We start from the raw sequence: 13,353 nt of genomic DNA on the forward strand, positions 1-13,353 counted from the left end.
CGATAAAAGATTTAATTATGCTGGCCAAGTAAATCTTGTTTTAAAGTGACAAGGAAACAAAGAATTTAGGAGCAGTGTGCATTTTACAGCTGCATAAATCTGCTGGAACAACAGATGCTATTATCCATGCACTTTAAAAATAATGAATCAGCCTTTGCCACGGAGTGAGCTTGCTTTGCATGGGATGTGCTCAATCAGGGTGAGAAGGAATGAAGTCAGGAGAGCACAGTGTCCCCAGGCTTCCACTCACAGCAGCTTGGTGACCCACAGGGCCACAGCTCCACAGGGGACCCATGCTTTGGCTTTGCTGCAGGGCTTTGCACTCACCTCTCCATCTTTGGATTCCAGCCTGAGCTCTGTCCTGCACGTGGCCTTCAGGCTGCCGGCCTCGGCGTTGATCTCGATGCCCTTGGGAGCCTCCATCACCAGCGCGCGTGTGGGCGACTCCAGCCTGCAACACAGGGACAGCCATGGGCTCCTGCTGCGCATCCCCACCTTGCAGCACACAGAGACAGCCATGGGCTCCTGCTCCTGCTGAGCCCCCCAGCCTGCAACACAGGGACAGCCATGGGCTCCTGCTGCGCATCCCCACCTTGCAGCACACAGAGACAGCCATGGGCTCCTGCTCCTGCTGAGCCCCCCAGCCTGCAACACAGGGACAGCCATGGGCTCCTGCTGCGCATCCCCACCTTGCAGCACACAGAGACAGCCATGGGCTCCTGCTCCTGCTGAGCCCCCCAGCCTGCAACACAGGGACAGCCATGGGCTCCTGCTGCGCATCCCCACCTTGCAGCACACAGAGACAGCCATGGGCTCCTGCTCCTGCTGAGCCCCCCAGCCTGCAACACAGGGACAGCCATGGGCTCCTGCTGCGCATCCCCACCTTGCAGCACACAGAGACAGCCATGGGCTCCTGCTCCTGCTGAGCCCCCCAGCCTGCAACACAGGGACAGCCATGGGCTCCTGCTGCGCATCCCCACCTTGCAGCACACAGAGACAGCCATGGGCTCCTGCTCCTGCTGAGCCCCCCAGCCTGCAACACAGGGACAGCCATGGGCTCCTGCTCCTCCTGAGCATCCCCATCTTGCAGCACACAAGGACACACCGCCCATGGGCTCCACACTCCTGCTCCTGGTGAGCCATGCTGCCCCTCAGACCCTGCTCATGTGCAGGTTTTCACCTGCTACCACTGCAACACACAGGGACAGCCTTGGGCTCCTGCTCCTGCTAAGCATCCCCATCTTGCAGCACACAGGGGACACACAGCCCGTGAGCTTCTGCTCAGGCTCAGGCTGTGCTGCCCCATCTTGCAGCACACAAGGACACACAGCCCGTGGGCTCCACGCTCCTGCTCTTGCTTGAGCCCTGCTGCCCCTCAGACCCTGCTCATGTGCAGGTTTTCATCTGCTACCAGGGGGAAAGTTTCATGCATGGTGTGGTAAAACACATCACAAATCTGATCTGCTAACACTCCATGTCAGCTTTGCTATGCTGGACCAAGAGAAAAGGGGCAATGAAGCCACCCCCAAGGTCAGCTTGCTCTTATTTCTGGTTCAGCTTTCTCACTAATCAGTGCTAACAGGATATCAGCAAAGCTGAGCAAGGGTGCAAGTGTTTCTCTTCCTCAAACCACTGTTCAAACAGGAATAAATTAGTTCTCCCGACTTCCTACAATGTGAGGTTTGGAAGGGTTTAAGGATACAAGGAAATCAATGAAAACAATCAGGCTGAAGACCCCAAAATTTGTGGTCTCCAGTCCTAGGCTCACATCACACCAGGCATGACCATGTGCTCTGCAGAGCTTCAGCCCCTCCTAACCATGGATACACTGCAGATGCCTCTGACAGCCCTGCTACAGCCCTGTAACACAGCCAGACCTTCACCTTCAGCAATTGGGGTTAATGCTGTAAAGAACAGAAGCACAAGGTTCAGTCTTCCTTGTTCATCATCCATTTCTAGGTCTTCTATTGCACTTGTCTCTTTCTTATTTATAATACAGTCTCTTACTACTCTCTGTATTGCAAATGGTAATAAAAAACCAACTCTCCCTCTTTGGGAATATCCTTTTAGTTGATTTAATCATAATTTATTTACTGTAGGATCACAAGATTGAGGCTGTGGTCTCCTCAGGTGAAGCAGGTGGGAGGGCTGGAGCAGAGGCTCCCCTGCTTTGCCAGTTTTGGGCTGGCAGCACTGACCAAAGCTGGGCACGGGGCAGCCAGCACCACCCCCAGCTCTGCTGGGCAGATCTCAGGGTTTGCCTGCATCAGCAATTTCTCTGCTCTCCATATATATAATCATTTGTGCATGTAAGTGTGTTCTTAAATGGACTCCTGCTGGTACTGAGACAGCATTATGGGAGACTGAGGGAATTCAGCTGTATTTATTGCAGCCAACAGTTCAATAAAGCACAGGCACAGCTCCCTCTGTGTGGCACTTTTCAAGTTACGACTTTCCCTCTTTTCAGTGTCTTCATACTTCTGCTTTTTGAACACCTTTCCCTCAAGACCCCAAACTTATCCATAATTTCCTGGCTGACTTAACTAAATCTAAATTTCAGGGAGCAATTGAGGCATATACAGCCTAAGGAATGAGCTTGGTCTCATGGATAGCAGCCTCTGCACAAACCTTCTGAGCTGCTTCTTGTTTTCTGCAGGGAAGCCACTTTTTATGTAAACTTCTGAATCCTTCCACTGGTATCACCCCTCAGCTGGTTCCTGTGTGAGGAACCTAAGGTTAAGACTGCTGTAAATCACTTTTTTTTCCCTGCCTGACTGCATTGCAGATTGCATGGAGGACAAAAAGCTGCCTGACCCGTATTTTCCCTGGAGATTTCTGCCCAGGAACTCAGTACACTCTCACCCTTGGTGCACCTCACGGGCTGGTGTTTCCCTGAGAAACAAAGGACCCTCTGCTTGCCCTAAGCCCCCAGGATCTGTGCTGCAGGGTCTGGCATACAGGCCACATTCCTTCTCCAAAGGCAGGATCCCTCAGGAGGAGCAGCAGAGAGTTTGGGCCAGTTATATCCTAAATCATGTAGCTAAATTCACCAGAGGATGTGTCCAAACCCCAAGACAGCTGAGGTAATCTGAGGGTAAAATAATTCCTAAGAACATGGTCTGGTGACTCTCCAGCTCTCCAGCATCTCAGTGACTCTCCAATTTCTTTGATGTCCTGGCTGTCTCAACATATTTGTTCATCTGTTGATCTTTTAGCTCTTCTATCCACCGAGAAATAAGTCTCCTAGGTCCAAAACAATGCTCAGACACCACAGTGCAAACACTCTCCTTTGCAGCAGCCCTCAATTCCTGCTCAGTGCAGCAGCAGCCTCCCAGTCCCACACCTTTACTGGAGAGAGAGGAGAGCTGGGAAATCTGTGGAAGTCTTGGGGGAGGATCAATGGAGGAGCTTCTTGCACATCTTTCCCTGTGCACACAGGTCCCCTGAACAGCCAGCTGAGTTAAAATTCAAGCTTTGAATAAACCACCATTGATCTGGAGTGTCCTAGCCTACACTGCCCCAAAGTTTTATTCTCTTTCATGTGTAACGAAGTGACAGAGTTATTCTCCCTCCTCCACCTGAAGAAGTGGAATAACAGCATCTTGCAAACACTTTTGAAAACCATGTGATTTTTGGATGCATTCTAATCTTACATGCAGAGCTTCTTTCCTCATGGAGGCATGAACAGCCCATGGTGTGACGTGGGACAAGGACACAACAAGAGCCAGGGCTTTGCTGCTGCTCCATCACCCTCCTCACTGAGCTGACCCCCCTCCACCACCCCAAATCACAGCCTCAGACAGCTGCAATCCTGCTGACACACTGATTCAACCCAAACCCAACCCTTTAACGCTGAAAATACAACTTTAAAGCCCAGGGATCTCTTTAGAATCTTAAAACTACAGAAATGTTTGAAAATATCACAACAGCAAAGTGCAGCTCTTTCAGTCATGAAAACCTTGGTCTGCAGCCCACATGGCTCTGTACTCGTGCTGTGGCTTGGAACCTGACTCTTCTCTCTCCTCCATGTTGCTGTAAATCCATCTTTTTGGGACTCTTGTCCCAATTTATGCTACTGTAAAGGAGGACAGGAACATCTTAAAAATAGTTTCCTTGGTATTTAAGGCGCATATGTTTGTAAGGGATTTCATTTGATTATTTTCTGATATCCTGAATGAATCCCTGAGCCACCTGACCATAAACCAGGAGCTGCAAAATCTATGCAAAGCCAGAGAAAGCAGCTGAGGAGTTTATGCTCTGGGGGTTTGAGCAATGTTTACTGAACACTTTCATTTGAAGCAGGCATTTAAGAGACACTCTACTTTTAAACCTAATTCTGCCTTCCAGAGCAGAACCAATTTGGAGACTAATAATGAAAGAAAATGATTTAGAGATGAACAGATAATTCATTCAAAATCAACATTTGTTTTCCAGTGTGATACTCCAGAGCTTTTAGTGGGATTCCCATCTTCTGGTGAGGTGTAAGCCTGTACTTAGAGCAGTAGGCTGGAAAGGTGGCTGCATGAATATAAATTGTTTCATTATTTGCTCCTGCTCTTGAATTTTCCATCCCAGCAATTGGCACATAAGCCCTTTTTATTGACCATGGGTGCTGCTTATTTTTGCTCCAGTATTTGCAGGACTGGATTTTGACCTCTCTCCCAGAGCTGGGCAGGAAGGGTAAATGCAATGCTGTGCACAGTTACAGCTTGCTGAATTCAGCACTGAGATAAGCTACTGCCATGAAATTGCTCCTGTCCCACCTGCAGTCTCCTGGGAGGTGGATGAAGAGACATACTCCTGTCTGGGTGACTCCCCACAACTTGGGAACTACTCCTCTGGATCCCAAGGTTTCATTTAAGCCCAAAATTAAAAAAAAAAAAAAAAGACACAAGTAACAGGATTTTCAGAACTATCCAAGTTCCCAAGTTCCACTTATTATAATGGGTGTTAGCTACTTTTGAAAATCCCATTGAGCACCTAAATGCCATAACAAATCTGACCCTTAATCTCAGTTCTTAGTTCTGCAACAGAGGTAAAAGCACTTGCTAACTCCATGGGGAGGATGGGAAGATAAATATATCAGCAGTTGTGAAGCCTTTATACACTGCAATAACTGAGGCCAGGGAAGTCACCATGGCCAGGGATAAATGGCTGGCACATGGAAAACAGTTCCTTCCCAAGCTGCACTACTGGGCTTGTACCTTCATCAAAAATAGTGTTAGTCCTGTTCCTCCCGCTGAGCACACTCAGCTCCAGCTCACCACCCTTAAGGGACAGTGCTAAATGTGCCTCTTAAGCCTTCTACTCCATCCCACCACCAAAGCACCTCCTGTTTTAAAGAGAGGTGATGGCATGTGGGCATCTCGCAGGGAACCCCAGGAAATCAATGGGAATTCTGTGCTCCTGAAAATCAACAAGGAAGAAAAAAAAATTCAGTGTCACCCCTGCTTTGCTTTGGGAACTTCAGCAATGATTTAAAGGAAATCAGCACATGGGTTTGTATTGTGGGTCCAGAGAAAGTAATTCACTTGGAAAGATCATTACTTACCCAGACTTCTAGTTTTCATTTCCTTCAGCATAAACAGTCACATTAATCACCTCACTACCATGGAACCTATTTCCTTCTTGTCCCTCCTCTCATCCCCTCCAAGACAATGCAGCATTTTTCTTACTCTTATGAACAGCCTTTTGAATTTTGGCAAAAAAAGAGGGTATTAAAGATGTGCAGGCAGTATCACCTGAAGTTGGAGGCTGCTGATGTGCTTCCAATACAGTGGGCATAATCCTGTTAAAAAGTTAATTTTAATGTAAATAGTTCAGGGTGGAAATTTGCCCAGGTCCAGCACTGATGCAAACATGACTTGCAATCTGTGCCTTGCACCAAGGGCTGCAGAGGAGAGGGATGATCCTCAACATGTGAAAGGAGTTCATGGGAGCTGAGGACCTTCTGCTGCCAATTTGTAATTGTTCTCATTTTTTGTTTTCTAATTTTTTCTTCAGAATTCCTTGTCCCCACAAGGGGCCTCTTCTGTGTGGGGCACAAATGCTGCTTGCAGTAAGGAAATGGGAAGAGAAGTTCATGCACAGGAGGTGAGGAGCATATGATGCAGCAGTGTGGTAACAGGAGCTAATTTAATTTTGCTTAGAAACCTCTGGACTGAGAATAGAGCATGTATTACTGCAGCTGTAGCCCATTACCTCTAATGGCTCTAATTATTTTTTATGGTATCCATCTGACCAGCCATAAGATTCACGTTGAGCATAAAATTAGCCAATGCTAGCACCGTGCCTGCTTATATCTCATACAATTGGTAAATTATTTCAGTAAGTAAACATGGAGCTCCATCAATTTGCTGGTAATGAACCAGCTTCTTAGCTGAAATTTGTTTTCAATTTTAACTCCCTTGTTTCAATGAAATCAATGGGATCACCCATTCCCAGCGACTTACACTTCTGACTTCATTATTTGTGTGTTATCTCATATATGTCAACTCCCAGAACAAAACACAGTGATTCTCTCCCTATTAACAGGAAGTTAATTAGGTTTTATTGAGTTGCAAAGAAGCCATGCTTAGTTTCTATTTTTAGAATGCCTAGAAAAGTTGGTTTTGGGTTTTTTCCCCATTTTTTAAAATTGTCTTTACTTGTATTGGAACAGAAGAATGTTCGGAAGGAAGAGCAACAGGTTGAGCCTTGACTAACCTGGCGAAAACCTCAACTGAAAGTAAGTTCAAGCACCTTGAGCTCTCCCCTTCATCACTAGAATTCCTTCCTACTGGTATTGCCATTTCAAGGGAAAAACATAGGCTAAAACATGGCAAGAACAGTGAATTGAATATAAAGCAGAAAAAAGAAAAAAAGGGAGCTGGCCTTGGTACATCAGAGCCAGAGGTTAAAATCCAGAGGATTTTAAATGCACAATGTCTTTTTCTGAGACACCATGATTTTGAAAATATGACCTAAGTGGCACAATACAAAAGCAGCAAGCACTCTGAGAGCTTACAGAAGAGATCATCACTAATAAGAAAATATGTATTCCTGTTATTTATTGCCTAGCGTTGACATAAATCTTGTTTTCAATTACATGTTAATGAAGCACACCAATTACTGTTTGAATAGGGACATCTGATTACAGTCTCAATCAACAGAAATAAATCTTGCTTATGGAAGGTTTCCAGGGTATTTTCTTTAGAAACATTAATTACAGAAGTAAACAAGGATATATTATTATCATGTCATCCAATTGTAAATCCTGCCTATCACTGTAAATACTGGTTAGTCTGACAGTGTGTATCACCACACTTTCCAGTGTTTATGCTGCAAATCTAATGAGTGACAATTCCAGCGCAGCCATAATCTGAAAGAGATTGTTATGGCTTCGGGTCCAAAACCTTATGCAATTTATAATGTAATACACTGAACAGTAAATGAAAATTATTTTAGCTATCTCCACAAACCACAGGTAATTCCCAAGCAAAACCCACCTAAATCTGTCAGAGACCTGACAGGTACAGAGGTCTAATGATGTTTTATTGGAAATTACAGTTTTGTAATTGAGTTAGAGGTAAGTCTGGTTCAAATGGCAGGGGGTGCAACAAATTTTCTCATCTGTGTTTGGGCAACACAGATGCTGAAGAGATTTTGTACAAAGCTGAGTCAAGAGAAAGATAAAAAGCAGTTGAAAATTACCCTTGTGCTAACTTTGTAAGCTTTACTGTTTCCTTGGATAGGGAACCTTGTGTTTACAACTTTTCTTTCTTCTTTTTTAAATAGAGCTCTTACAGCTTCAAGGAATGCTTCATCACCAGCACAGTAATAAATTTGCTGCTGGTTTTGGTAACTTCATCTTGGAGCCCAATGGACCAGTTCATGTATTTTTCACCCAGTTTGAGTTATGAGCTCTGTGTTTAGTGAACTTTTCCTGAAGAGAGCTGATGCTAAAACAATGCTCTTCTGACCATGTAATGGACCTGTTTTATTATCTCTTCAGAGGCCACAACTCTGTGAGAAGGGCTAACTAAAGCAGTGGAGGTTTTCCACTGGAGGGCAAAGACAGCATCAGGAAGGTGCTCAGCTAATATTAAAAGAAGATCTGAGATGATCTAGACAAATAAGTAATCAGAGGAGTTTGTAGGGAGGGTATTGTCTTGCAGCACCAAGCAGGTGAGAACCAGCTTTCATTCTCCCTCCAAAAAAATGCCATTCCTCAGCAAGAGGAGAGGTTTGAACATATGGTTCCTCCCACCACACTGCAAATCCCCTGCTGCAGTCTTCCAGTACACTTTGCACTAGCTGAGACTAATTCTGAGCACTAAAAAGCAGCAAAACTAGGAAAACATGGAGCAGTCAAAATACAGCTGTAAATTCCTTGTGATTGCCTACCATGCTACAGCACAGGAATTGCTGAAGGCAAGGTAATTATGTAAAGTTGTCTTAAATGTCTTAGGGTAGTTTTGGTTCTACATTTAAAGTAACTTCTGGAATAGTTTACCAGAAGTCAAATACAGTATTTAGAAGACAAAACCTGAGATCAAGCAGATGATATCAAATTAATCTAGGGAGAAAAATGACTGTGTAATACCATTGAGATCTAGTTTCATTATGAACTGGAGAAGTGGTGAAGGGCAGAGATTGCCTAAGAAAAAAGTGCAAGATTAATGTTCAACAAAGTGAGGTATGGCTGAGAAAATTAAAATCATCTGGATAATTAAAAAATTCTGTTGCTTATAAATCAAGGAGGGAAATTATCATAGAAATTGGGAGATAGTTGAACACGATGTGTGGTAAATACAGATGTGGTTTAAAAAGATGCTGTGTTTGAGCAGACAGAGAAGGGATTCAGAGATGTTAAAAATAATGATTCCTATTTTAAGTGTAGGGATGACTGCAATGTCCCTCTCCTCACCTGGGGTGGTCCAGCTTCCAGCCTTAACTGACAAGCTGGGACACCCAGAGCCATCTGTGTGCTGAGTGCTGGGCACAGTCAGAACTGAGACAGAAAATGACATTATCACAAGGCAGGCTGAGCTCTAGCCAAGGCACAGTGCTGCTGCTGATGCCACTGGTGGCTGGCACCTAAGAGCCCATAATTATTTTTATTACAAACACCTGACCACAGCTCCTTGAACATTTACATAGACCAGGTCAAAACTGCTCAAATGACAAGTCTGGAAATTTCTTGATGGCTAACTGTGTGTGGTAGCCAGGGGGTTTGGCACTGCAGGGTGGCTGTGCCTCTGATCCCACTGCCCGCAGCCTCCCTGCACTCCCCAAACCACAGTTACACATGCCTCATCTACTACCTAAACCACCCATTTATTTTGTTTATTATGTAACTTCTTGCAATAAATTAAAACAAAGAGAAAGAAAATAAATTCCTCCTCCTGTTGGCTGCACTAACGACCAGGCTCATTTCACACACCGAGAGAAATAATTACTTTTCATGTTACCATAATTGCCTAAACCACAAATGCATTTTTTAAGAAACAAAGGTTGGGCTGGTGTAAGTTTCTAATTACAGGTTGAAAGCTTCTAATTAAAAGGCATAAATTGGAAGGTACCCTTTCAAGCAGAATTGCAGAAGAAGCTGCTAAGATTGGGTATTAGCTTGATGCACTGCCACCGAGCCAGGGGGGAGAAAAAGAAATAGAAACCAAATGTCGTGGCTCTTCCTCGGGGCCACTGACACTGTTTGCTACCCAATGTCTCACACAGTGCTGCCCTCAGGGACACAGAGGAGATGAGCACAGCACAGAGGAGGGCTGTAGGGCCACATTTCACAGCAGCCCTGAGCCGCTGGCACAGTGACACTGATGCTGTCCCGGAGGGAGCAGTCCAGGGAACAATCATCTTCCTCCTGAAGTTTATACAGGCTGCTGGATGGTGGCAGGAGCACAAAAGCCACCTGAGTTAGGCTAAAAGGATAAAACACCATGAAAACATGGATATTTGAGTGAGGTGAAAGGTGCTGGATGAACAATTTGTATTTGTTAATACACACAGTACGTGGTGCTCTGATGTGGGGTGACTGTCATGTGCAGTCAGGAGCTGGGTGGAATTTGCCCAAATCTCTGCTACTTGCATGATCTGCTCTTCTGCTTTACTCTGAAAAAAGGCAGCATGATGCAAATTCTTTATCTTATTCTCCTGTTTTTCAGAGTGTTGAAAAACCCTGCAGGGCAGACCAGCATGCCATCCTTGCCAGAGAAATTGCTTTCCTGTGATAACCCACACTCCAATGAGAGGATTACTGGCAGGGGTGCAGCACTATGCAAATATTGCAGTCATGAGCGTCAGCCTTTGCATGCAGTCTCCTGCATCAGAACTGCTTGAGGAAGAGATGTCCATCTGGATTTTCATTTTAAAATTACTTTTGAAGTTTGTCTGCCCATGGGGTTTTCACCTGCTGTTTGGTCAGCATTAAAGGAAAAGGGTCAGGTGGATTAAAATCTCACATGGATGGTGCTCAGGTTCAGCCTCCAGCACTCACTGCAGTGATGATTTACTCTTTCTCCTCTCTGCTGATTTATTCTATTCCTTCTGAAAAGACTGGCATTAATAGTAAATCACTCACAATGAGAAATACAGAGATAACAAAGCTAAAAAGGATTTCAAATGGCAGAGTAAAAAAAAAACTGCTGGAAAAAAAAAGGTGTGTCTGTGCATCACCTACTCAGTCGTGATACCCTTTGGAAATATGTACACACTTGCCTAAGTGGATTTGAAGAGCTTATTTAGCATGACAAATTTGCTACAACCTGATGGGTATTTCTGCAAACCCATTCATGGACCTGCAGACACTCACATTCCCGTGGCATATCCATTCATTGCACAGTCAATCTATAATGATTCCACCAAATTAAATCTTTATTAACAAACTTATTGACTCTGGCTTTGACTTATTGTCCCCCCTTTTAATTAACTGCAGTAATGAGACAAGCAACATCCAATATAACAAACATTTTGTTTAAAACCTGCCATTTATTTCAAGCAGCTCCACTAAAAATGAAGGCTGAATTGCTATTTGCTAAATGTCAATTTTCACACTCTGTTGAACCTTTTCTGAAGGCTGTCAACCACAAATCTGCAGTCATCTTTTCCCCTCTGATCAGAGCTATATAGAGCATATAACAGGTTTTCAGTTACTTTTCATTTTCATGCAGAAGATATACCATTTTCTGTTCCCAGTATACTTTAAAAAAATTGCAAATGTGCATAAATTGTAAATGTAAAGGGATGCATATGCCAAGGTTGTGGCCTCTTTCACAGTCACAAGTTACACCAGCAATGTGGTTCCATGTCTGCATGTGCAAGGGCACAGAAATGATCCAGACTCCTCAAATCCAGCCCCTTACCATGCAACAATGCTTCACCATCCTCTTCTCCAATGTGCTGGGCTCCTGCTCACAGCTAGGAAGATGTTTCCCCCTCCAGATCTCTCATTCACAGCCTTGCTTTGGGAGGAACTCTAAAATAAAGCCAAGGAACGGGCAAGACCACCATGGACAGAGAGGCCCAGGGTTCCTCCTTGTGACCTTTTTTGGCACAGAGGAGTTTGGAAGGGCAGTGGGAGGGATGAGGAGCATTTGAACAAGTCAGGCTCAAAGCTCTTTGATAGTGCAGAACAGAAAATCTTACAGCTCTCTGAGATTTCCAACTAGTTTCTTGCTTTCAAATATGCAAAAGAAAATAGGTTGGGAAATGGTGTAGGGAAGGAAATAAAGGAATTGTGTGGGAGGGTGGAGGGAGGAAAGGAGCAGAGAGATAAAGAGATCAGGAAAAAAAAAAAAGCCCAACTTGCTGAAAATGAGAGTATAGAGATGTCTCCAAAGGGACTACTTTAATTTAGGGAAGAGAATGTTTTGCAAATTCTTAGCATCAATTTATTTTCAGCTAAAACCAAAAGTGTTTTCTATTTATCTTTTGCACATAATCACTCCTGAGCAAAACATGCATTCCGAGGTAAGGCTTGGCAATCCTTCAAGACAGATATGCCAGATGATATTTTTCTGAACTGCAAGCGAGACTATTGAGCTTGGTGGTGGCAATTCACCCTTTGCTGGGAGCTGGCCCTCCTGGCATGAACCCACGTCTTCCTGGGGGAGGGAAATCCTTGTCCTGCTTCACCTGGAGGGAACTGGGAGCTATGAAACCCTGCTGCTCACAGGTGTGTGTCTCAAGAAGCTCTGCTCCCTTTCTTTGCCTCTCCTTTTGCTGGTTGGTGTGTTCCATGGTGCTGCTGTAAGTTGTTGACCTTGTTCATTTAAGGCATTGAAACCTCTTCTGCTCCCTGGGCCAACCACAGCCAAATGAGATTATGTTCAACACTTCTTGACTCTTGCAAGGTTCCTTCCATCTTTCCTTGGCCAAGTCTGCCTTTTGACTGTAATAACCTCCCCTGGATGTCTCTTTAGCAGGTAACAAAGACAATTCCAGTTGCTAATGGAAGAGGTCAAATGGAGGTGAAGTGAAATAGATTAAAAACCAAAAAAGAACTGATGTCAGAAAAGCTGCTGTACTACTCAGTGGCATAACCCCTTCTGAGAACAGGCTTTTGGCTGTGATTTTCAATTCATTTTGCACTATTTTATTTTGAGTTTAAAAAGGCAGCCAGGTAGGAGAACTGGCTTTGTGGCTGAAGCTGGGATTCAATTTCCAGCCCTGAGATGAAGTGCCTTTGTGACCAGATCCAGTGGTCCCTGGGTTCCCTGCAGTCTGGTGGGGATGGCTCAGCACAGCCCAGGAGGAAGAATTCTCCCCAGCACAGCAAATTGAGACAGACAAGTCTCTGCTGCTGATTTTTCCTAGTATCCAAGCCAACTCGTTGGAAAACTTCCTCACAGAATGCCCCCTCTGCTGCAAAGCAAAGTTCTGAGCCATCACCTCCACAAGGAACTTCACCAGATGGTCTTGTGAGGTGGGAATGGCCCCAGGTGCACAGATCTCACCCCAAGTACTGCCCTTAAAAGAACTCAATAGAGTTACCTTGGGAACACAACAAGAGAAAGGAAATTGGACCTTAAAATCAACCTTAATTCTCCCTTTGCACAGCCAAACAAAATAATAATAATTAGAATAATAATAATAATGAAGAAAGACTGCAAGAGAAAAAAAAATTATGGGTGGTTTTTATGGTCTTAGAAACCAAGAATGATCAAAGCTGCAAGGTATAATTTTTTTTTTCCTGGAATGCCTTGCTTTTTCTGAATTGCCTGCACACTCATGGCACCTCTCAGCAGTCACATTAACACTATTGATTGTCTGCTTGGTAGGTAACAGGAGGAAAAATAAAACAGGCAAGAACTTAACTCTGTTCAGATTCCTCCAGTGCAACTGGAATGTGGATAGTTT

At 44.5% G+C, this 13,353-nt stretch overlaps 1 protein-coding gene across 8 annotated transcripts in view; it reads right to left on the reverse strand.

The window, feature by feature from the left end:
* SGCD (sarcoglycan delta) overlaps window positions 1–13,353 on the reverse strand; it is a 306,318-nt gene that overhangs the window by 4,984 nt on the left and 287,981 nt on the right. For all 8 annotated transcript variants that reach the window (XM_041397415.1, XM_041397414.1, XM_041397419.1 and 5 more), the window contains one exon: window positions 328–451. In XM_041397415.1, coding sequence (XP_041253349.1) covers window positions 328–451 — 124 coding nt within the window. The remainder of the gene's footprint in view (window positions 1–327; window positions 452–13,353) is intronic.

This window comes from Onychostruthus taczanowskii, unplaced genomic scaffold, assembly GCF_017590055.1.
Source record: "Onychostruthus taczanowskii isolate IOZ18803 unplaced genomic scaffold, ASM1759005v1 scaffold14, whole genome shotgun sequence".
Classification (NCBI taxonomy): Eukaryota; Metazoa; Chordata; class Aves; order Passeriformes; family Passeridae; genus Onychostruthus; species Onychostruthus taczanowskii.